The 24,601-nt window shown below is 34.0% G+C and overlaps 1 protein-coding gene across 2 annotated transcripts in view; it reads right to left on the reverse strand.

The window, feature by feature from the left end:
• Positions 1-23,620, reverse strand: part of LOC105776291 (uncharacterized) — a 38,669-nt gene extending 15,049 nt beyond the window's left edge. For both annotated transcript variants that reach the window (XM_012598860.2, XM_012598859.2), the window contains exons 1-37: positions 23,373-23,620; positions 22,655-22,736; positions 22,372-22,475; positions 22,092-22,187; positions 21,959-22,006; positions 21,214-21,264; positions 20,754-20,857; positions 20,474-20,591; positions 18,847-18,948; positions 18,509-18,709; positions 18,165-18,325; positions 17,830-17,988; positions 16,614-16,706; positions 16,157-16,508; positions 15,839-15,952; positions 15,085-15,180; positions 14,677-14,744; positions 13,578-13,698; positions 13,276-13,500; positions 12,936-13,163; positions 12,732-12,841; positions 12,456-12,552; positions 10,135-10,233; positions 9,911-10,051; positions 9,708-9,776; positions 7,790-8,251; positions 7,382-7,702; positions 7,029-7,160; positions 6,812-6,925; positions 6,395-6,579; positions 5,478-5,586; positions 5,262-5,405; positions 4,254-4,529; positions 3,381-4,052; positions 2,523-2,738; positions 1,269-1,372; positions 56-351 (exon numbers count right to left, since the gene is read on the reverse strand). In XM_012598860.2, coding sequence (XP_012454314.2) covers positions 56-351; positions 1,269-1,372; positions 2,523-2,738; positions 3,381-4,052; positions 4,254-4,529; positions 5,262-5,405; positions 5,478-5,586; positions 6,395-6,579; positions 6,812-6,925; positions 7,029-7,160; positions 7,382-7,702; positions 7,790-8,251; positions 9,708-9,776; positions 9,911-10,051; positions 10,135-10,233; positions 12,456-12,552; positions 12,732-12,841; positions 12,936-13,163; positions 13,276-13,500; positions 13,578-13,698; positions 14,677-14,744; positions 15,085-15,180; positions 15,839-15,952; positions 16,157-16,508; positions 16,614-16,706; positions 17,830-17,988; positions 18,165-18,325; positions 18,509-18,709; positions 18,847-18,948; positions 20,474-20,591; positions 20,754-20,857; positions 21,214-21,264; positions 21,959-22,006; positions 22,092-22,187; positions 22,372-22,475; positions 22,655-22,736; positions 23,373-23,387 — 6,085 coding nt within the window. In that variant the 5' untranslated portion in view covers positions 23,388-23,620. The remainder of the gene's footprint in view (positions 1-55; positions 352-1,268; positions 1,373-2,522; positions 2,739-3,380; positions 4,053-4,253; positions 4,530-5,261; positions 5,406-5,477; positions 5,587-6,394; positions 6,580-6,811; positions 6,926-7,028; positions 7,161-7,381; positions 7,703-7,789; positions 8,252-9,707; positions 9,777-9,910; positions 10,052-10,134; positions 10,234-12,455; positions 12,553-12,731; positions 12,842-12,935; positions 13,164-13,275; positions 13,501-13,577; positions 13,699-14,676; positions 14,745-15,084; positions 15,181-15,838; positions 15,953-16,156; positions 16,509-16,613; positions 16,707-17,829; positions 17,989-18,164; positions 18,326-18,508; positions 18,710-18,846; positions 18,949-20,473; positions 20,592-20,753; positions 20,858-21,213; positions 21,265-21,958; positions 22,007-22,091; positions 22,188-22,371; positions 22,476-22,654; positions 22,737-23,372) is intronic.
• Positions 23,621-24,601: the final 981 nt, after the last annotated feature.

Below are 24,601 nucleotides of genomic sequence, written 5' to 3' on the forward strand. Positions count from 1 at the left end.
AAAAAAAAATAATTAAGATAAAGCATCATACTATTTCAACTAAATTGAAGAAAACCTTTAGGCGACACCCAAATTCTGTCAAAATTGATGCAAGGAGCTAGAGGAATTGAATTTCCAAACTGTAATGCTGCAGCTGCTTGGTTCAGTAGGTTAAGTATAAGAGAAATTGCACCTAATGAAAGATGAATACAAATATCAGTTAACATCAAAGACATGTTTGTTTTGTCTTTGATGGAAGTATATCCCCCAGAGATATCCAGTGGATCCAAAATGATAAGACCAGAACCAGCCTCAACAGTCAGATCCTTCACCAAAGCACGAATCCAGGTATCATTCTCCTTTGATGCATACCTATTCATAAGATAAATATACAAGAGAAAACATTTACATTATTCTGACCAAAAGCTTGATTTTCATTAAAATGCCAAAAAGGATATTGTTCAAAAACCATGTATGGAAATAAACATGAACATTCAGAAAAATAGAAGGGAAAAATATAAAGAGAGACAGAGAGAGAATGTTTACACTAATATAGAGACTAACAAAAACCAACAGAGAGAAGTTACTGAATAGCATAACAACATTAAAGTCAATAGGACCTATCATTAGTCATGTATATTAATAGTTCCACACAAGATATTGCAGACAACTTACATGTTATGTTCTGTTAAGGAAAAATAAATAAGATTGTAATACAGTTAGTTATAGTTACTTCTCTTTTAAGTTAGCATAAAACTCAAACTGACCAAATAAATGTCAACATAAAGAATAATTACATCGATGTGTACTAGTTTGATTTCCATATTAACATTCCACAAACAGTAAGGAATCAATACATACACAGACATAAGATATAAGATTGCATGGATTCCATCCATACGTGGGTAAATCAAGACAAGCATACACAGATTATGGGCTAGTCATATACACATATCCTTATCTACCTATCTGACGTCACAGAAGTGTACATGTTAAGAGAGAGAGAGGGAGGGAGGGAGGGAGAGAGAGAGAGCAAATTTTCTGTGGCTTAGATCATGTTGCAACCATATATCAAATCTTCACTGCAACTATATTTTATGTCAATTTTATTTGTAACTTAAAAACCAAACGCTCCTACTTTATTTTTCTCGTACCAGTTTTCACACTAAACAGCAGAAAGAAAAAATCCTCTGAGAAATCATTTGCTGCCTCTTATCACACACCAGCGAAATGAAAATAACCATGAGAATATGCAAAAATATAGAAACCAGATCGGGTGCAGCTCTTACATGAAGTTCAAGTCCATTTTTGCACGTAAAAGCTTTTCACCGTAAGACGAATCATCCAAGTAAGACTTTGTACCATCAAAAAAGGTAAACTCGGGAGAAACAACCTAACAACAGATGAGAAAGTTTAATCAGGTATTGTCAAATCAGAAAAAAAATCGATTTCAGGAATGATGAGAGATGGATCCCAATTAGCCAAGTAATATAAATGTTTTCCAAAGTTTCAAACCAATGAATGAATCACTTCTAGATCCCTATTTGTCAACTCTTGATAATACAATGCTTATATGATGCAAGAATCATTGTGCTGAGAACTACAGCAACAGCAAGGACAATTAAGAAAGGTCTTAAATAAAGCCCGATGTTAAAACTAGGTAGACAGCAAGCCTATACTGCCAGTGGACTATAAATGCAACCTTTCACAGATACAGGCATGCTAACATTTGGTCAAACTCAGCTCCATATGCATAAGCAAGCAAGGAGCTTTCTGTAAACCACTGCCACTCTTACTGAGGAGGTGCAATTTACATAATTATTAAGAAATGCATATCTCATTCCAAGGCATATTTTATCAAGTTAGTATTTGTTTCATTTAGTTTCCTAACAATCTTATTCATTTTGCAGCACCAGAGACAGGATTCAGGAACGGAGCACGTTCAAACTTTGAAGCGACAGTTGAAAAAGTTGATAGAATAATGATTGCAGCAGAGAGTAGACAAAACAATATAAGATGTATGCAGATGCTAATTATTGGAAATCTTTCCCATTAACTGCCTCATTTCAGCATAGCAAGAAATATTAATAAGATACAACAATGTTCCAAAACCATGTCCCAAAAAAAGAGGCAATGTCAAACCGATATTTTAGTAACATTCAATTTACAGAGTGAAACCAAGATGAGCACAAACATTCATATGCTAATACATTACAAAACGTTCAACAGCTTGAAATTTAGACTGCCACAATCCCTTCAGAATATTCAAGAGAAAAACTTATCTATTTTAATTATTGACTTCAAAGAACACAAAATCTAGCATAAAACCAAATAAAAGGATCATAAAATCCATTGTTTTAGAAGAGGGTTAGGGTGGAAAGTACATGCTGGCAGCAAAGTGAAACCAGAGTTGTCAGCAGGAAAATCTCAATAACAATATAGGCTTTAATGTGAAAAGCCAACAACTACAGGTTTTTCACTTTAAAAAAGTCCACCTTGAAGGATTATCTAAAATATGCAACTTTTGAAGGAATTATACATACCTGAGCTTCAAAAGTGAAACTCTCCACAGAATTCTGGTTGTCTTCTAAATCTGAAGAAGCCTTTGAAGCGTTTATTAGCTCCATACTATCTACATTCTTCTTGTCTCCATCAGAACTTAAATTATCCATCAACAATATATCAACATCATCTTCTGGTGAGACTGAATAGCTGCTATCATTGCCCAAGTATGTATGCTTTCTCAAAAGTGAACCATTCTGATGGAGATATTTTTAAAAATACAATCAAGAAGTTTATAAAATAAAGACAATTCTGATAAAAGTTACATGAAAGAAATTCTCGATCATGACCATCAAATACTCGATAACAAAAACATAACATATAAGCTTTGCTCTTTATAGAGAGTATGAATATGAATAACTCAACCATAAGACAAGCCATAATAACCTCTCATTATACAGGGAACAGTATTCCACATTATAACACTTTTAGAACAACATATTCTTGAAGCCAAACTATATTTTCCAGTATGTAAAATTCACCAATTTCATACTTAATAGGTATGCCAAGCAAATAACCAAATGAGAAGTGACAGCTAAGATCACTTTGCCAATGCCCACAAATATCCTGGTCACGCAGGTGTTGACCATTAGCTGGAACTATTACCATTTTAGTGTGATCATTTAGAATTAGTTGTGAAATGCAATGGACTTTATTCATAATGATTATGTGGTTGGCTATTTTATATGATGACAAAAAATGCAATACAAAACAGACATTCGAACACTTGTACTCAGAAATATTTCCAGTTCATGTCTGACATTCTCATTGGCATATTCATTTATGCAAAGTAGCTGAACAATATCAAACAAAGCACAAAAGTTTAGAAGCACAAATACCTCAATTTTCACGTTGACAAATCGCAACCTCTTACCACATCCAATGATAACAATAGGACGAAAACTTGTAGAGTGAGACTCCTTAGCATCATTCTCTTCACTTAAAATGATAGTCTTTCCACAACCATCATACGTATACTCATAAATGCCATGGGAATCGGCAACCAACTGTCTACTCGGTGACAAGTGCACAACATCATCTTCCTGTTTATAAATACTATCAGAAAGCACGATGCTATTATTTTTACTTATTGGATCGTTCTTTGGGTCCATTGTTTCTTCCCTTCCAGTTATTGCCCCCAATGCTGGTACAAAAAACTCACCCAAAGCAAGAAGGAAATCCGGCACAACAAGTACTCGAGGCTGCTGAACCCGAAGCACAAATGATTGGGAGGATAGTCGCCATCTGTAATCCATTAAGAACATCGTTGAAATGGGTACATTTTCAAAACAGGCTTCAGAATTCACTCTGCTCGAGCTACGCTTGTTTAATAAATGTGGAAAGTTTCCATTGGAAGCTTGTTTCGAAGCATCAGCAGAAGATCCAAGCATGAGTCTCATTTCAGGCTTTGTATTGGAGCGGATATCCAGAACAGAAAAGGTCGGAATAGTCAGATACAAATCTGTTTCTGATAATGAAGTCATTCGGTATGATACCCAAAGACCTTCTAGCTGAAAAAAGCAAGAGTATGTGTAAGTGAAGGCATAAAACTTCAAACTAATTCAAAAATATCCAATCAAGGCTATTTTCTTTTTACTTATTACAAACAATACATGCTTAGTCAAGAGCAAAACATTAAACAAAGAAAATAAAATATCTATCCTCAAAACAAACAATAGCAATAACAATAGTAAATAAATATCAATACTCACAGCTATACGAGCTAAAGGTGATTCCTCATGAATGCCATTACACAATTCCAACAATGCATAATTGACTTCAACTGCCACAGTAGTTACACTACGTGATAGAAGCATCTGACTATTCATGTTGACCTTATCAACCAGTAGCCTCATTGTATCTTTAGAACCAGATTTGCCGCCACGGAAACTTGGAGGCAGATTTGGGGTTTCATTGAAATTCATAGTTGTACAATTCAGAATAACATCATATTCTTTATCAGACATTACACCATGCAAAAAATCAACCTGCAGAGAATAGCATCAAAAGGAATTAACTGAAGAATTTTATTGTAAAAAGGAATCACTAGCAAGGTACTCCAATCCAACAAAGCCAGATTTCATATAATATGAATTATGAAATGAAACTAAATACTATTAAGAGTTAAAAATTAAGAAAAAGAGAGCAAGGGATACAACCCCTGATATATGACAAGAAATAATGAAAAAAAATTATATTTGGAAACAATGCAGCCACCATTATTGCAAGGCTGGCCATCAGATCTAGTCAGCATTACAAAGTATAGGAAAATGAGAGTTCTTAAAGAAAACAACTGAGAAATGTCCATGTTCAGTCATAGTGCTTAATAGTGCTAAAACTGAAACCAGTTAGGCAGTGTAAGACAGTCTATTATGTATTCATATAATCGCTAAACAAAAGATTAATTTTTGGGTTGCCAACTTCAATTTGAAGGACTCAGATGCCACCAACGTGTTTTTGATAGGGTAACTGTGCACAAGTATCAACAGCAAGAACTTGAATCTAGCCCAGTACAAAGGTTTGCAGCCATTATTAAGGGGAAAAAAGATAAAAGGGGAAAAGACTTAAATGCAAGATGTAGTTTCCACAGTTTTCAGTATGAAGGAACAACTAACTAGCATGCACACAATATTACCCACTATATCAACCTAACAAAATGGAGCAGCCACTATAGTACTTTAACAATTATAGAACACCAAAATTTCAAGTTCAAAGATTACCTTAACTTCCAAAGCAAATGATGGGACTTTTCTGAAAACATCCCTCAAACTCCGTCTAACATAAACATCGAGCCCTCGGCCTTCACGAATCAGTGGTTTACCAATACAACCATCAATTCCCACGTACATGTTTACTCCAAGAATCTGCAAATTTAACACAATTTCAACCATAACTTAATACTAAGTTGAGACACTGCATAAACATAAGCAATATACCTCAGCATGAAGAACATCAAGATGAACAGCTGAAGGGTCTTTTTCAGGAAATCCATGCCAAGTTATTTCATTAGTGACCTTTAGCAGACCCACATCAAGTTGAATGAAGCTGCAAAAGGAAAATATATTAATAATATTCACCCAATTCAGTAATATAAACATCTTGGGAAGTTCAATTTCTAATTAAAAATTATCCTATTCCAGCATTTGCTAGGAAGTCCCATATCTACATTTATTGGCAGGAACAGAACTTTTGGTTACATGGGAAGCAAGGAAGGCAGTTTCCAGATATTCATTCAGATCAAAATTAAAGTTCAATACGGATTCTCAGCTCAGTGCAAATTCAGACTTGTTCCTAATAAGATTTTTGTTAATTGGGGATCGGATAATTAACGTAATGTGCAGGTTTTTGACAGCATATTGGGTGATTCTGTAACCATTTCATAGTGTTTTTTTTCCCAGTTCATAAATGTAGCAAACAGTTTTGCTTATACTTAGATAAACAAAGCATCTTATCCCAAATACAAGGTCTATGAAGAATAAGTAGAGGAAACAGGAGCAAGGCTAATGACATTCAAAAAGAAACAAACAGAAAGAACTTTGCAAACAGATGCAAACCTAGAAATGTGCTACTTATTTTAACTGTGCTAATTGAAAGTTGAAACATTTTTCAGAAGTTACAGTTCAAGAAAACATTGATCATATTGACAGAAATAGTTAGCTATATGCCATGTAAATTTACACTCATGTGATTTGCTAACATTCAAGCATAAACTAAATGAATACAAGGAAAGCAGTTCTCGATCTTCCGAGTTTTTACCATACAATCTCAAAATTGTTTAATGCAAAATTTTAGAGAAATTGGCTAACCAAATGAGTACTAAATAATAACAAGGGATAACGGAGTATAAACTTACTCTCTGCTCAGTGAATTCCTTGGAACTATAATTATAGGAGTGTCAAGTGTGAGATCCAGCTTCAAAGCAGTAGTCCCATCAATTTCGGATTTCTGAATTAACCACTCGAAATCGCCAACTTTATCAACAAGTTTTATTACTTCTTCAGTATGTGGGGTGGCAAGCTCCATAAAATAAACTGTTATCTGCAGAACCGAGTTTCCAGTCATTTTTAGATACAAAATAACAAACACTGTGATAAGAACAAGAAAGGTGGGAATAGTCTAAGAATAAGTGAACAACTAGACTTAGTGCAACACAAAAATGATCAAATGTTGGCTATTTGTGAATACGAGAACTTCAAATGTTAAAATGTTAACCATAACTTAATGTGCGAATGCTAAAACTGAACACAATTCAAACTGTATCCCAGCATACCTCCTGAATAAACCTATAGAGGAAAACAACTCGAACGGCAGAAAGTCGCCCAAACAAGCTGTAATCATACCCTTCATAATCATCATCTCCAGCACTGAACGAATTGAATTTGAACTGAAAAAAGGAAAATGTGAAACCAACAAACATGTATACAATCAAAAGTAATCTAAATGCCTCATATGCCAGCAAACGTATATCAGCTTAAACATTGATGTACCTTTATAAGGGATTCAACCCCTGGATTACGTATATCACATAACCAACCTAAGCAGTTATCTGTTCCAAGTGACATATCACGAAGTCTCAAATTTCCCAATGTACCTTCAATAGAAAGGGATGCCGGATGGACCTTAGTAGGAAAAGTTTTTAAAAAATCGTCAGAAAGTAGAAAATTATGAAACCAAATCCTAAGTCACATATGCACAAGAAATTTAAAACCACAGTTGAGCTGACCTGGAGTTTATAGATGTAACAAAATCAAAATAAAATATGAGAATCAAATTCAAATTGCAAAAGAGAAACCATAAGAGACAAACATTATTAGGTGATTAGCAAGATGTTTATCTTCACCTTAAGATCTAACAGGAAACTTTCTTGCACAAACATTGCCAACTGAGATCCATCCTCCTTGTTAAGAAACACAGTGACACTACCAACATTCATGTTCAAATAGAATACAACACGAGCTTTACCATGCCCCAGCAACCCATCAACACGACCACTTTCTTCAGCCTTTTCTTTATTCATCAAAGATTTATCATCCAATGTTTCATGTACATCCATAACACTTGCTGGATAACTCATAGAGCCTAAATCCAAGCCAAACCCAATCAAAGCAACTAGAGTTGGTCTGTTGCAAAAAAACTCCAGCTTGGACATGCGAATGCTCATCTGATAATTTCAATTGAACCAATTAGCTGTGTAATTCAGTCAAGTGAAGGAATTTTAATGGATGTCAATGATGCATATTCTAAATACCTGTGTGTCTATGCCATCATAAAAAGGTGAACCAGAACCCCTCTTTGAGAAAGTAACACATACAAAATCCAAATCATCACCACCTTGAGCTTCATAAAATATCTCTCCAGAAAGTCTCTTTCCTTGTAACAAACTGTTTTGATGATTTAACACTTCAGAAGACTCAAACCCAGAAGCATCCTGCATATCCATATATTGTGAGAGAGCACCAGGATCAGTCAGAGACATAAATTCAGGCAGAGCATCCTTGAAAGTATCATCGTCATCTAGGTGCAACTCAGACATCTGGTTTCCATGTGAACCACAAATTTGATGGGATTGAAGTGAAGTGTCATTTTTCAGCACAGAGCAGGCCAAGTACTGTGGATCGCCTGACAGACGACCTTGAAGCTCATCCTTTATTTTCAAAGAATGCAGCTTTGTCTTCAACAATAGGTCACTCCCCAAACTAATCATTGTCACCTGTAAAAAGATATTAATAGCAACAAATAGACAAATAGGTAACTCAATGGAATTAAATATAGTTACTTGGGGTTGAAATAAAAAAATAAATAAAAGATTTAATGAGAGAAGACGATATACAGTAGTAAAAAATCTAAATAAGAAGCTAGCAGAATGGTAATTCTGCTGGAGATTCCAAAAGGCAAGCAGACATACCCACCCTCAATAAAATAAATCATATAGAAAGCACAGGCACGATATCTTCTATTTGTTTGAGAACATTGAAATATATTTATTTTTACAGAATAAAAGAAATACACAAGAATATTTATTTGAGAATGTTGAAAGAAATAACCAGTCACTTAATCTATTTTTGGAGAATACAGAAAGCTAACTCCCTATATGGAGATTACTGGTATTTCATTTACTAAAAACATCTAGTTTTAATGTTATAGTGCTTTCTCACAAGACTAGATTTGTATACAAGTAATCATATGGAAATATCTCTTTCCAATCCCATGAGTGGAATTTGACAACCCATATAAGCACCTCATTCATGACAATCTTCAAAAAGTTTTTGTCTCTTTGTGTGCGATCAATAAGGGTAAGAGAAGACTGATGCCAAGGTGAGACTGAACTGGCAAGCCCAATTTGCACAATACCACAAGCAAAGCTGATGTACTGAACTCTAGGATGATTGGCTGAGACAGAATTTACAGTTATATTGCCTAAATGGTACGTTCAAATCTTTAACCTAGAAACCATGTTCTATGTACAAGATAAATATCCCTACTCCATGACATAAAAGAGAGAACCAGAAGAGCATATTCCAGATTAGAAATTTGTAGAGAGAGACAAATAGAACCCCTTTTCAAGTATGATGGTAAGCTATAAGTCACCAATGAAACATACAAAATATCCACGTCAGAGTTTGAAATGAAAAACAAATGGTTCCACTGCAATTCTACCACGGGGTAACAGCAGCACTATGACTGAGATTCTCAGAACAATAGGGTTCAGATATAGATGTCATTGGCACCTCTCATCTCAGTAAGAGTTACTTGCAAGCAAGATGACAGGATGTTTACTGCTACTGTTTCCAGTTTTACATTACCAAAAGAAGAGATCTCCTCCAAATTATTGTAAATAAATTTGCAGGAAGTTTTACTAAATTAAGCTTCATCTTTATCATATCCGAAGGGATGGTAGGAATAGGCTGTGTTCTTCAATCATCAGTACAGTTCAAAGATGCAGCAACCCAGAAAATAAATAAAATAAACCTAATTTTCTCAAATATTTTAATGCTACACATGCATGCCATGATGAAGAACTGGAAAACGGAAAGAAACAGATTTTTAAAATAAAGTACAAAATTTAAAAAATTTGTGTTGCTTTCCAGCATAAAATATCACAGCAACTGTTCATATTAACATTTCCAAATTGGTTTAGCACCAAATAGCAACAGAAAGTAGCAAACCTTTCCACCACTAGCAAGAACCTCAAGAATAAGTTGCTCTTCTAGTTTCTCAGCAACACCCTCTCCTGTCTGCAAAATGGTGTAAAATTTGATTGCTCAATAAGTAAATATTTTAAGAGACATTAAAACGAAGAATTGTATAAGAATTGAAGTAAGTTCTAGCCAGAAATCCATCAAGTTTTTAAGAATTGTATAACCATAACCTTTCCATATATGTATAACTTTGTCTCCACAACTGCCCCATTAATAACAAGGTCTGCCGCTTTTGAATTTCTTGTTTGAGGATCATCAGATTCACTTATACCATCACTTGTTTCTCCAAGTATATCAACAGATGGAGGAGCCTACAGCAATATGAAGTAATCAAAACCAAATGAAAATATATAAATGAAAAGAAGGAAAAGGAAATTTTATATCATTGCCATACAGAAGCTTGATACGTGGCTCGTATAAGTCCTCTCAACCAAGTTATCTTTTCTTCCTCCCCTCGGAATTCAATAACCCAGGTACCTGAAGACTCTAAAGCCTGGAAAAGACACTCATTTGAAACAAGGAAAGAAATAATTATTCAAGCCCATGCAAAAGTATAATAACATAAAGTATAATTTAACAGTTTGCTTTATATAAAATCAAGAGTGTTTGTTTTACCTAATCAAACTTAAGAAAAAAAACATAATGCTTTTCCTTATAGATAAATAAATACCAATTCCATCTGGTTTGTAAAAGCATCATAATTATTAAGCTTACCTTAGATAATGAATAAATATTTTTACCCGATATAATGGCAATATTTAATATAAGAATCCCCTCCTATAATGAGAGAAACCAGTACACACCAGAAAGTCTCCTTTTACGAAGCACTTATGAATGTATAGTAATCTTATGACCTAAGCCGGTGCTTCCTGTGGCCTTGACTTTTGATTGTTTAATACTTCTTAAATACTCCCTTTTTTTACCATCTTTAATAGTCAAATTAGACCATCTATTTTCTGTAGATACTGATTATGAATTAATCTTTACTACCAAAAGACATGCTAGTTATTGAGGAAACTCTTTAGTGACAACCAAAAAGAAATGAAATGTACCACAAATTCTTTAGTGTAAAATAGCGGCAACATACAATGAACTTTTTCCAAGAAAAGACAGTAGAATTGAACTTCATACCTCCTCATTTCCTTGTATATCATTTCCAATCAAAATTGATCACTTGTTCTGAACTGGAAATTGATACATAATTCGTTAATCATCTATGTTAACATACTCGGGACACGGGTGTCGCACACGGGTAAGGATCTAAGGGTCAGATTCGTGAAGTGGTAAAATTTCTGACATGGGGACACTGTCCAAAATTTGGACGCAGATACTTAGAGCGGATTTTTTATAATACCCATTTTTAATTAAAAAAAAAACCAAATTAATGATTTTAATGTTGAATTTTTAAAATATCAAATCTCTTTTTAATGCTTTTAAAGGTTTTTATGATATTATATATGGTCTAACTGGTTTAATACTATACCCATATGCTTTTACTTTCTTTTTTATTTTACTTTTTTTCCCTGCCAGACTCTCCACCTTCCTACTTTCCTTTTTACTTTTTTTCTCGCTGACCTTCACCAAAAATTGTGCCTGACATTATTTTTATATATTATTCTCTGTTATAAAGGCAAAAAGTCATATGGCATTTATTATCCCTATTATTTATTGATTTATTTCAAACGTTTTCTTCTCTCTTTCTTCTATCCTCGTCATCTTCTACCCTGTTTATCTTTTCCTTTCATTTCAGCAAATCTAAGTTTTTTTCCTCTTCTCAGTAATAACCCACAGCCGTGTCCACCTTTTTTCGACGGATCTGATCCGTACCCCATGTCAAATCGTGTCAACACAGGTACGGCACCCCAAAAAGCCAAGTCCGGGTAACGAAGTTCATCATTACCAATTCTCGCTATCAAGTTAAATACTTGAGGTTTAAGGTTTAAAGAAATGGTATCATGAAAACTGATAAATGCCAGGGAGATAACTGAGAATCTGTGAGTTTTAATAACTAGTGACTAGAATGTTTTTTAACGAAGTTCATCATTACCAATTCTCGCTATCAAGTTAAATACTTGAGGTTTAAGGTTTAAAGAAATGGTAGAATTTCATGAAAACTGATAAATGCCAGGGAGATAACTGAGAATCTGTGAGTTTTAATAACTAGTGACTAGAGTGTTGTTTTGCAGGTTACCATGAATGAACAGGCTAGCAGATATTCAAAGCAATCACAACTTAACATGAGTGTGTTAAGGATACCATTCTAGGCAAGACAAGAAGTCAAAAGCACCAAAGATGGAAAGAAGATAAACAACTTTATTTTAGCAATGTTCCTAATTAGAATAATTCATTAAGTACTTTACTGCATTAGAAGTACATAATTTTAGTTGCTTATTCTACAAGTTAATTTTAGCTTTTTAGTCTACAAGAATAAAGCCCTATACTCTCTCTTTCTAACAAGTCTAAGGTTAGCAGCTCTCTTTGATGAGTTCTAAGGTTAGGATCTCCCTTCAACAAGTTCTATATCTTAATAATCATAGGCTCTTCACGAGATAGGAACTGAAACAAGGCTAAAGCTTTATAAATCCAAGATGGTTTTCCCATGAATTGCCTGGTGACTCGATCCTTAACCCATGAACTTAAAAATCTAGAAGAATTAGAATAAAACACCATACTAGCAATGAAAGATCACTTTGGTTGCAAGATTAAATGGCTCACCTTCTTAGTGTCCATCCCTCTAGGACCCACAGCAATACATAATGGAGACCCACCAATATTTGTTGATGGAACCTCATGCACCTGTCTTCCAGCCATGCTGCAGGGTTCCAAAAATTAAATATAGATTAGATTTCCTAAAAATACCATAGGGACTATCAAATAGAAAAGGGAAATCAGTGAAAATTCAAGAAGACAGAGGCTGCAAAACTACTATCCTACGTATTAACCACCAATTAGGCAATGAACAAAGGCAAAGAGATAAGGAAGGCCCCACACCTCAAGTACCGCGAGTAGTTCTGAGATTTTTCAGATTCCAAGACATAAAGATAGAATCCAGATAACACAATAAAACAGGGCTGCCATGAAGCAACAGAGTTTCCAATACCCTGAACCAACAAAGTTAATCATGGTTAAAATCAGGTGCATATAGACAAAGTACCAATTCTAGAACTCGCTTTTACAATGGAGTTAAAACCAAACCCGCCAAACTAGGATTTTGGCATCAGTAGCAAGATCTGCAGCACTCCAAGGAGTCACCCCAGCTTGGAAATCAACACCACCAGGCTGACCACAAGGATCCATAGCAACATATAATATGTCTAACAGTTCCATAAGTCTGCAGTATCTTTCTGGTGAAAAGTGAATGCCAAGATTCGGCACTTGAACAGACACATGGGTCGACGGGTAATTTAGGCGAGGAACTTTAATCTGCAGTTCCAATACACAAGTAGAAATTATGTGAGTAATTCAAGAGAATTCAAAATGAAAATGATCTAGTGATAGGTTTTACTTGCTGCAACCAAAAATAGATAAATCATACCTGATCAACAACTACTGCCATCCCGCACTTATCAATGAGAGAATAGAAATTGCCGAACTTCTCCAACCCAGGAGACATCACCATTGATCGATTGCTAGAATTCGGTTCAACAGAAGTGCAGCTCTGGCAATCAGAACCACAATCTATAAAAAAAGCAGTAATATCCCTTCCAGATATGTACACACGAGAATAGATATTCTGCCTCTGTTCATCAGACTGACTCTCCTGCCATAATGATTAACTGTTTAGGCAAATAAATTTAATTAATGGCAATTTGAGAGGTCAATAATTAATACACGTACCATGGTATGCAATGTAAAATGACCAAAATCCAAAAGAAAATGGCTCTGACATTTGGAAGAACCACGTGTCCTTAGAGGAATCCTAACTTTTGGAGCATCAAGATCGATGTCCAGAGCAAATCTGAGAAACAAAGCAGAAAAGTAAATAACCATAAAAAAGTTATCATGCTTTTTCTCTTAAGCTGAAACTAGGAAGAAGAAATAAAATCCAGCATTGCAATAGTTACTCTTAAGTTATTTCCCAAGAAAACAACTTGAATTCTACCATACAGAAAATTTTCTCCTGTGTAATCCAAGCTTAAAATCAAGAAAACAAGACGTAACAAACTAATAAACCAAGCATTGGTCCAAAACATAAACTCAATTATTTACCCTTCATGACAATAAATAATGAACAGAAATTAAGAATGAACCATCCTGCATCTCAAAGTTTGCAGAAAAAAAAATTCAAATGTCAACCCAAGCTTATCAAGGAGAGAGAGAGAGAGAGAGAGAGAGAGAGAGAGAGAAGGTATGCATAAAAAGGACATGGCGATACTCCACTTTTGGGGGGATTTTAAAAGACCATTCTGTTTTAGAGTAATAATTATAACTGCACAAAACCTAGTTACCTTCCTTTTCATTGTTTGGCTAGTTTAATACTGTTTTATATTTACATATCTTTTTTACCAAACTACACTGACGTTGACTTCATGTCATTTTGAATGCCCAAAATATTTCAATAGATACAGGGTCAATACAAGACAACAATACCAAACCATGCATCAATTTAGTTTTCACTTCAATCATATAAACCTTAGCCTCACTTGCATCAAGTTTATTTAATGGCATAGCAACCTCCAAGCAACATGACCTGTACTGACATGAATAACATAGCCAACCCTTAATAAACAATCATTTCATAGACATGTTCCTCAACTTCAAGCCCTTTTCACCAGAATGTATCACCTGCCTTCTGCCCATTGTAGATCTTCCAATTGGTATATCAAATAAGATAACACAGCTTAAAACATAATATCAAGTAAAAAAAGGCACCAACAAAATGATCAAACAAATGAGATATGAAGAACACAATTGAAAGTAGAAACAAGAATTTAACCTGCTTTGTTCCTCTAACACTGTTTGAAGCTGCTCCTGTGCTCGACGAGTTACTTTTTCAATCTTCGTCTACCATTGGTTTTAAATAATTATCAGCACAAAGGATAAAAGAAGTTGTTTCTATGCTCATTATTCTACAAAGTGACCAAGACTGACTGAGTTTGGTATCATTTAGTCAAGTGACGCCATGCATTGACACAAAATCCAACTTATATCGTAATATATAATAAAAGATATAATATCAAACTTAAGCATATTTTGAATAATTTGTTTTGAGAAAACAACCCCTTATTTTTACAGTTATCATAAATTCCTGTTCTTAAACTATTTTTCTCAGTTCTTTTAACTTTTATCTTTTTTTCACCCACATAGTGGATCTGTAAAATTCTAGTTCTATTAATGTCATTACCTGCAATGCAGTGGCAGTTTCCAAAGCAACAGTTGGACTAACTGCATTACTCCTCTTCACAAACTCAAAAAATCGATCACAACTTTCCTTCAAAATCTGCAAAAAGCCATAAGAATTTATCCAGCCTCATCTGCTAAGAGGTGATAAAACTAACTAAATGAGAGCAGAGAAAGTAAATAAAGGATCACTTGCCGAATGTTAACAGATGAAGTGCAAATGATGGATTTGAACAAGGCAAAATACTACAGTATAAAACATCCGGGGGAGCAAAATAGTTGACAACAAAGACCAGGAACTTGATACTTTCAACCAGAATTAGAATGACATTTTCATAGCTTGGAAGGTTAAGGGCCTCCAGAGAAGGCCTCACAAAATCTAGTGGGGTTACCAAGTTTGCTCCATTACCCCCAATGGGATTTGAACACAAACCATGTCACTCAGCCTGCATTCAGCTAGACCTTTCATATCAGTCAGGCACTACCCTTTTCATTGCAACATTTTGTCCTTCCTCAATGCAAGATGAGAGATTCTATAAATCTATGGGATTATTCCTACCTTATACTAGTTGTTGTCCTCCTAAGCAAAAAGGCTTGGAGCCAATTTTGGAGATAATTGAAAAGCATTATCATAGTTAACAGATCTACAAGATACTATCTATAGTACACGATGCAAAACACAAGTCAGGATGAGATTCCATTTGTAAATTGATGCTGACCAAGCCATCCTCTTTTCCTTCTAGGATCAAAGAAATTACCGTAACATGACAGGGGGAAATTGTAGCTGACAACCTCCAATCAACATTCTCTCCCACTGGTGAGTGGACAAAACTAGCAGTTAACGCATTCACCTTTTTCTCACTGCAGACACTCTGCAGAAAAACCCAACATAAGGCAATGCACATCATTATATCATCATCCAATCTGGCAATAGCATAGAGTTTGAATCTATTAAAGCCATATTTACAAAAAAAGGTTAGTATAAACTTCTCCCTGGTATTCATTTTAAATCTTTGGTTATCATCAACTAAGTATCTTTTAGAAAGAAACAGCTCAAACATGCTAAGCAAACAAACCTGAGCAATCGAACCTTCAGGGGATGACAAACCATAGAATCTTAACCTTACATCACAATGGGTACTGCGATGTTTAAACTTCGCAGACACATGAAGTTGTTCAAATCTACCACAAATAATCTCTGTCTGATTTATATTGATGATCCTCGCAGCAGCTTGACTAATAGATACAGTAGCCATAAACCGGATCATACTTTGCAAGTCCTTCCCTGAATGTGACATCAAATCCTCAGCTGGCTGGTAACTGAGTAACTTATTGATTGCCTCCCACTCTTCTTTACTCAGTCCTTCATCTGTTAACTGCGATCCATCCAAAGCCTCCCCATCAGATGCATCTTCAGATTGTGTGCGCCTGAGATTATAGGTGAATACAATTTGTAGAAGTTAATGTTTAGGGGAAAAACTAAAAACAAGATCATAACCAAAACCAAGTTAATCTTTTCATATTTCCACATACCATATTGATGAGTACCAACTTTTCTTCTTAAGCCTTCTCCGTTCAGCTGCTTCCTTTGACTTTACAGATTCAACCTTTGCATGTGCAAGTAACCTAATTGGTCCAAGAAGAAATGGAAAATGTTAAACATTTGACCAGTGAAGAAGCAACATCGTTGAACTATGTTGTACATTAATATCCTCGATCACTTTTAAAAACAGATTCGCATACATATACATACATATATGCATCTATTACCTAGAGCAGTCTATTCAATATTTGAATAATAATTCATCATATAAATGGAACAAATATGGTACTCCAACAACTTCTAATCCTAGCAAGTATTTGAACATAATGAAAAATTATGGCCAAGAGAAGACACTCATAATAGTGCACCTCTCTCTCCTTAGTAAGCCATGATAGGTTCTGTATCTTGACTGACCATATCTGTCCATAGTCTAATATCATTTGTTAACAACTTTGCTGGTGGATCTGGAGGCATCTAATACATGTCCATCCATTCCAAATGCATATCCATACTATAGTAGGACATGTACTGGTACATAGCAAGTGGAGCCAAGTCCAACTTTCAAAGCAGAAAACATGACTCTGGTTTCACTATCATCTAATTTCTTTAAATTATTAAGCTAGAATTCTTTTCATTTTCAAAGAGATACAGAAACATAAATACGGCTAAATGGCAAGAACATGACCGCTAGTTTATCATCTAATTCCTTAAAATCATTAAGCTAAAAATCTTTCCATTGTCAACGAGATAAAGATGTTTAAATACGGCTAAATGACAAGAATGTTCATGTAGCAATCACAAAAGCAGTCAGAATCTATGGATGTTTCATCCTTAGCAGTGGAGGTTACTACTGACATCATACACCAAATAGCAAGTTGAAATCAATACAGGACTTTGAAAACTAATTACCTAAAACAAACCTAAAGTTATCAGCCTGCAAGACTATAACTTCATGCACTAACAACTAAAATTATGCATGATCATGATGGCTAACAATAAGCAAACCTATCTAGTTTCCCCTTGAGCTTAAGTAAATTTGTGCAGTAGTTACCAAACAATACCTCAACTAAACTAAACCATGTCTTCCCAGAACTAGTAAAAGATTGGGACGTCCAGCATGCAGCTCATTTGTCCAAGCAATGACCAAGTTGTGCTTTATTTCAAAGAGGGGGAGCAGAGAGTTTAGGCAAAGCTAAACATTCTTACCTCCATAGAAGAATTACTTTTGAGTCAAGATCTTTCTCAATGTCTCTAACTTCTGACTTGTCAACATTTGATGACTGTTGTAGCAAACTGGCATACAAGTGAACATAACGCCGACGAAGCTTGCACATATGTGAAATTCGATCCCACGAGAACCGAATACTGAAATAAAGATATATTTTAATGGGGGGATACATTTATTCACACAGATGATGGAAAAGAGACAACTAATCCCGAAGAAAAAGGTTGAACTCAAATGTAAATCTTCAGATTATCAGACAAGGTACTCTTCAGAGTAATTATCAAATGCAAATATTTATATAAGGATTACTCCATACCACATTTTCCTCTGCTGCAATGCAGCCTGAGCTGCATATCGCCACCACAAGAAATAAGACTCCTTTGAAACTGGCACCATGGGTCTTAAATGGGAAATTTCAACATATGTCTTATATCTTGAAATAACTTCTACAAGTTTTATCCAATCATGATATTGTGCCTGTAGAAAGGGAAAAAAGGTTCATTTCAAGACTTGATTAGAAGAAGCATTTCCCTTATTGTTTCTTGGTTGGAGATGCAAAGAAGACTGAACTTTAGATCTATCTTATTCTCTAGAGAAAAATGAAATGGAGATATTAAATAAATACATACTATATATATGGAAAAAGAATAAGTATAAGACCTCAGTGATGGTTAAGGAGACATCACTTAGGAGAAGAGAAGCCTTCTCAAAAGGAATATTTGGATCATTTCTTTCTTGATTGCCAAGCCTGTGATACTTAAGTACTCCATTGATTGGTGACACCAAGTAATTGCGATTCATAGCCCATTTCGACACCACTTCACATCCAGTAGCAGGTTCATTAATACCATCTTCAAATACCTATATATACAACAATTTAGCAAGATGAGACATTTAAAATTTAGTGAATGTTTCAGTTAATCATCATCACGCTAACACAACGAAAATTATGGAACTATGGGAATGAATGTGATTATAATGCAACATAAGAGCCAAACCTCAATCCACTCTTTGGGACTAAGATCTTCCCATTTCTTATCCATCTTCCAAGGCAGGTTATCTGAATCATGATACATAGCAAGCCTCTCCAGTTGCAAAGACTGAGCACAAATTTCACAGGCATTAGCAAGAATATTTTGCATGTCATTCAAAAACAAAAGGCAGCAGTAGCAATTATTGACAAATCAACAAAAGAAACCTAAAAGGGAAAGCATAAAAAACTCAAAAGTTCAAAAGGAGCATGGACCCATCTTCTCTCATTCAATTAAATATGAAATTTTTAAAATAAAATCTTCAGTTTGGCATGTAAGTCCACAACCTAGATTCACAAATTGTCCTCTCCAATATGGTATGACATCCAACTCACAAATCATGGTTTTGAATTCAGTTGCAAGTTATGTTGCTCAACCTCAGGAACAGGTGTTGGATACAAGTACGTGTCTAAGGGTTTGACTCGTCAATCGAGTTAAACTCAAGACTCAGGGATATGGCACAAAAGGATCCAAGTAGAAAATACAGATACGGGGACTCATTTTATATGTATTTAAATATATAATATTTAATTAAACAATTTTTTCAACCATTATCAATTATAAATAATTTTGGAAAAATATAATATTATTTACAGTATAATAATATATTATTTGGAATTAATTTATACATTCAATTAAAAATATTTTGGGCTTTCATATCCAAAATAAATAAAGACCCAAAATCAATATATAGGTTTTTCAACATTTTACCTTTTCTTTTTTAACTTTACTTTTTTACCTTTTGTTTAATTATCTTTTTACTTTTCCAGCCTTTTTTAAAGGTTATTTTTTCGGTTTTCATGTTCTTTCTTGGATTCCAAGATTCCAATCTTCTTTTTTCTCTTTCAGCCTCCCCAGTTCTTCTACTTTTTTTCTTTTCTTCTTGTTCTTTGCTTCTCACCCAGTCACAAGAGTCTGACAGATCCGACCCATATCCCGTGTTGTGTCGTGTCGACATGAGTATGGCTGTCATTTTGCCGAGTCCCGAGCATCAGAGGTTGCAAGAACTCAAAGAAAAGACAAACAAATTTCTCATCAACTCAATGTTTTTCTAACCCCAAAATTTACTGATAAAATTCAGTTCCAATGAGGGTTAACGAAAGTTCCTAATTCAAGAAGACTCGTATCATCATCATGAAAGCTATATTCTCTAATGTTGAATAATAATAATGCATTTAACTTCACAACTTCAAGGAGCCCCAATCATAGATTAATTGATTCATATACTTGTTTCGAATTCAAGTGAAAGTTCTATGCATGCATACAACACAAAATTTGAAACATCAGAATTAATCTTTTACGATCAGACTTGAAAAGCAGATAGCCATTTATCAAACTGGAATTTTGTTTATTCAAATACACGTCATCCTCTCTTGAGAAATCCAAGAATAATTATTAGCTTCAAAGCAAGGAGAAATTGAGAAGCATCTAGATGCCACACTCTATTTTGACGCAATACCCTCTATATCAAGAAACAACCATAGTGTTTAACCATTAACGTCTTTTATCAATTACTTATACCCATCTCAAGTCTCAACTGTTTCAAAAGGACAGTAGCATAATCTAATATGGTAGGAAACAAAACAGAGCTAACCTTACGCAACTTATCCAGAGCACCACTGGTATCAAAGGTCTCATTTCCTTGCTCATCCATCGTAACAGCAGCAAGCTTAGCCAGTGTAACACCAGAAGCAAATGGATGGCCCGGATTGCTACAAGATTACAGTCCATTTATAAAAAAGTAAACCGGTTAGTAAAGACAAAGACAAATATGGAACTGAGAGATTAGAAGGAAAAAAACTATCTTAGCGTACAAAGGTTAAGAAAACTACAAACTGAAAACAGACAGAAAAAAAAAAGCACATGATCACCACCTGATGCAATCCTCATATCTGATATGTACATTGCTAATAGTTATCTTCAGGTTTCCAATAATTGTAGCAATCAGAGAACCAAGCCATGAATTCCCAGAAGAAGGCTGCATATACAAACAGAAAGGGGAAGAAAAAAAGCTACCAATGAGTGACTATTATTAGCAAAAAGCAACACATTTTCTCCAAGATACATAAGCTGATATGCAAAAACAAAGAGCATTATCAAAATACTCAAACTAACATAAGCTGCATAAATTAACTATGAAAGATACAAAGTAAAACAATTAGCATATCAAGAGCCATCCATCAAGATTTTACCAGGAAGAACATATTAGCAAGAAGTGAACTAGGCAATCGGCAGATAAAAAAAATGTATTTCAGAGTATCTTAGTTAATCGATAAAAACAGAACAAAACAGTATCGAGAGAAAGTAAAACATTTTTAGCATCCATAGACATACATTTCCTAGCTTTGACCCAGCTATTGCTTCAAGAGTTGCAGATTCTGCCTCCTGCAGACAATAGAATAAGTGTAAAATAATTATGTCCTCATGCATGACCAGAAATGAAAACTCTCATACAGCAAGCCATCAAATTACAAAAATGCTTATATGATATGGCATCTTGTGTGCACAATTCTACATGACTGCACGACCATGTAAGCTTAGGATAATTAGTTCATGTTGCCTTCAGTTATTGAAAATGTTATGTTGAGCATCTGTTTTTACCCTTCCATATATGGGGGGGTGTAAGAAGAGGAAGAGAGAAATAAGAATAAAGTAATAACAATCTATAGAAATCATTATTGATCTTAAAGAACAAAAGGATTATAGATCTTTCAACTCAACAACACAGCAAAAACCTGTAACGAAAAATACAATATTCTCAAACTGTTGTCAATAAAGTTGATGTTAAGGAATATCTAATGTGCTACAAATAATAGCTCCTGTAACATATCTCTATACAGAAATGTAATATTAAAAGAACGAAACGTAACAAAATCATGAATGTGTTAAGCATTAGATAAAAAATCCAGATCTTTAAGGACTCCATTTGATGACAAATATTTAGTCATGAACTTGATAACAGAAGAATGTTATTGTCTTACTGGTAAATTTTTAAGAATAACATAGTTGGAGGAATCACAATAATATTCTGCACACATGCTTTAAGCGTACTAAATCATATATGAATGCAAAAGTTTACCTCAATTTGTTGAATTTTAGCCTTGAAAAGTTTTTCCCTATCATCCTCCTATACACAATTGAAATAAGATCTCAAATCAAAATAGAAGAACCTTATAACGAATTCAATCCTAGCAAACAAAATATCATCCTACCTTAAGAGCCTGGCCATAAAGAGCTGGGTGAGCAAGAAGAAATACACGATCAATAAGAACTATCACAGGTTCTTTACCTAAACTTTTCCAAGGAACCTACAATGTAAATTACAAAAATGAATAAGAACATAAATAATTAGAACAAAAATTTATATGTCCAAGCATATTTAAAAACTAATATATAAGAAGGATTTGTTTTTCCAAGACCATTCAATGGCTGAAGTGCCAGAAGATAAACCTAGTAGAAAATAAAACGAACACTAATGATGAACATAGTTACCTTCAGAGTTATGGTGCCCACAAAACCAGCTTTGACAGTAACTGGAAGATTTAAAGAGTTTAGTGCCTCTGCCTTCAATTTCAAATCTTTGAGAACAACATCACCTGTAGAAAGAAAGAAATTTTGTAAAAAAGATGCCATCATGTTTACATCCCAGATCGCTTTCATAAGAAACCGCCATTTAACAGTTGTAGCTCAAACAGATGGTAAAAAGATCAGTAAGAAAAGAACAGAAGAACAAAGAATATTTCCTATGAAGAAAAAAGAATAGTTCTGAAGAAACCTTTCCAAACACTGATCTTTAAAGTCTCTAATGAGAGATCATGAACATACTCCCCCAAATATCTTCGAAGCAAATGCAAAACCTATAAACATAGAACAATATGCACAAATTCAGTAGCCTGTAGCCCCGAAAGAAACGTGCAAACAAGTTATATTTGCACAAATGATCAATTGTCTAAAAGCCACGATAATAAGTAATAACATGAGAAAAGTAAAAATATAATAAGCTCAAAGGTTCAACGGTTAATAAATAAAAATCTCAAGGAAATATGATGATTGAATGAATGAATGAATGAATGAATGAATGCAGACATCGAATTGAAACCAAACATCCACGTATCACTAACCATGTTAGCTGGTTCACATACCTCGATATCATTTAGAAACGAATCTCCCCACTAAAAAACGTGTATAAATTTATGCCTAATATAAGTATGTTTGGTCGCTCCTCTCTTATCATCTAACACTGCTGTTTTTTATGCTCTATGTGATGATAACCACGTAACTCATTTTGCATTCTAATTTACAACGGGTACAAACCCTTTTTTTTCTAAGAAAAAACCCTTAAATTAGGCTCCTCCGATATAAATCGTTAAACAAATACTCACCGAACAATAACAATTTAATTGACAAAATTTATAACCTTCCAAAATATTGCGAAGCTATATAGACTCAGTACATGAATTACTGATTCTGTCAAGCAAGAAAAAGAAGCTTACATGAGCTTCAAACATGGCGATGATCGAAAGAGTGCCTCACTCACTCCAGCTTAATGATTCGGTTCGAGTAATTCAAAATGAGATTGACGGAGAACGTCCAATAAAAGCCATATTTCAGGGTATTTGATTTGGAAGTATGTGATGGAATTAGGGTTTTCGGAGAGCGGTGAAAGCTTTTGAGTGATTGCACCGTATACAGCAGAAGAAGCGGACGGTTCTTTCCAAGAGAATAGAGAAATGTAGAAATAAAGCTGTTATATTATCATCACATTACATTGAGAAATTAAAATTACTAATATCGTTTAGGATGCTTGCTAATAAAAAGAATAGGGCATAATCAGAAACTTAGTACTCAATCTTTATATCTTTTATCAAATTGGTCATTTTTAGCTAAATTTGACCATTAATTTTTCAAATGGAGTTAAAAAAAATTTTCTCAAAGTATCCACGAGAGCGAGTCTAGTACAACTCATTCATGTTCTGCAAGCTCAATAAAGGGTAGACATTGGCCTCGAGTTTTAAAGTTGTTTCATAAAAAATTTATAAAAAGTTCATAAAATTTTAAAAGAAAAAAGAAAAGAATAGTATGGAGTATAGTGAATTGCTATGCGGTTGTCATCTTTAAATTTTTAATATTTTATTCATTAGAAAATAGTAATTCAATTCTTTTAAAATATTAATAATCAAATTTAACTCTTTTAAAAGGTTAAGGGTCAAATTTAACTAAAAATCAATTTAATAAAAGAAATAAAATTTATAATTATATTTCATATTAAGACTCAATGTATCATATTTCATATTTTTCATATCATTGTCTTTTTTATAATTATATTTTAATTCATTAAACTCTAATATCTTAAATTTAAAAAATTTATTTATCGAAACAAAACAATAACAGCACGTTTGGTTCGCTGTAATGGAATAGAGGCGTAATAGAATAAAGGCTTAATGGAATAAAGATATAATGGAATAGAGGCGTAATAGTATTCTTGTGTTTGGTTGAATGGAATGGAGGTGTAATAGCATAAGGGAAAAAACTAAAATGACTAGAATACCCTTAGCAGAATTTTTTTTAAGTTGATGATTATTGTTTTGTTATAAAATTTTAATAAGATTATTAAAATAATATAATATAAATATTTTAATCATATTTTAACATAATTATTATTAAATATAATTTAATAAAAATATATAATTTAATAAAATTCTTAATATAATTATTATTATAT

The sequence above is a fragment of the Gossypium raimondii genome, chromosome 10 (assembly GCF_025698545.1).
Source record: "Gossypium raimondii isolate GPD5lz chromosome 10, ASM2569854v1, whole genome shotgun sequence".
Taxonomy (NCBI): Eukaryota; Viridiplantae; Streptophyta; class Magnoliopsida; order Malvales; family Malvaceae; genus Gossypium; species Gossypium raimondii.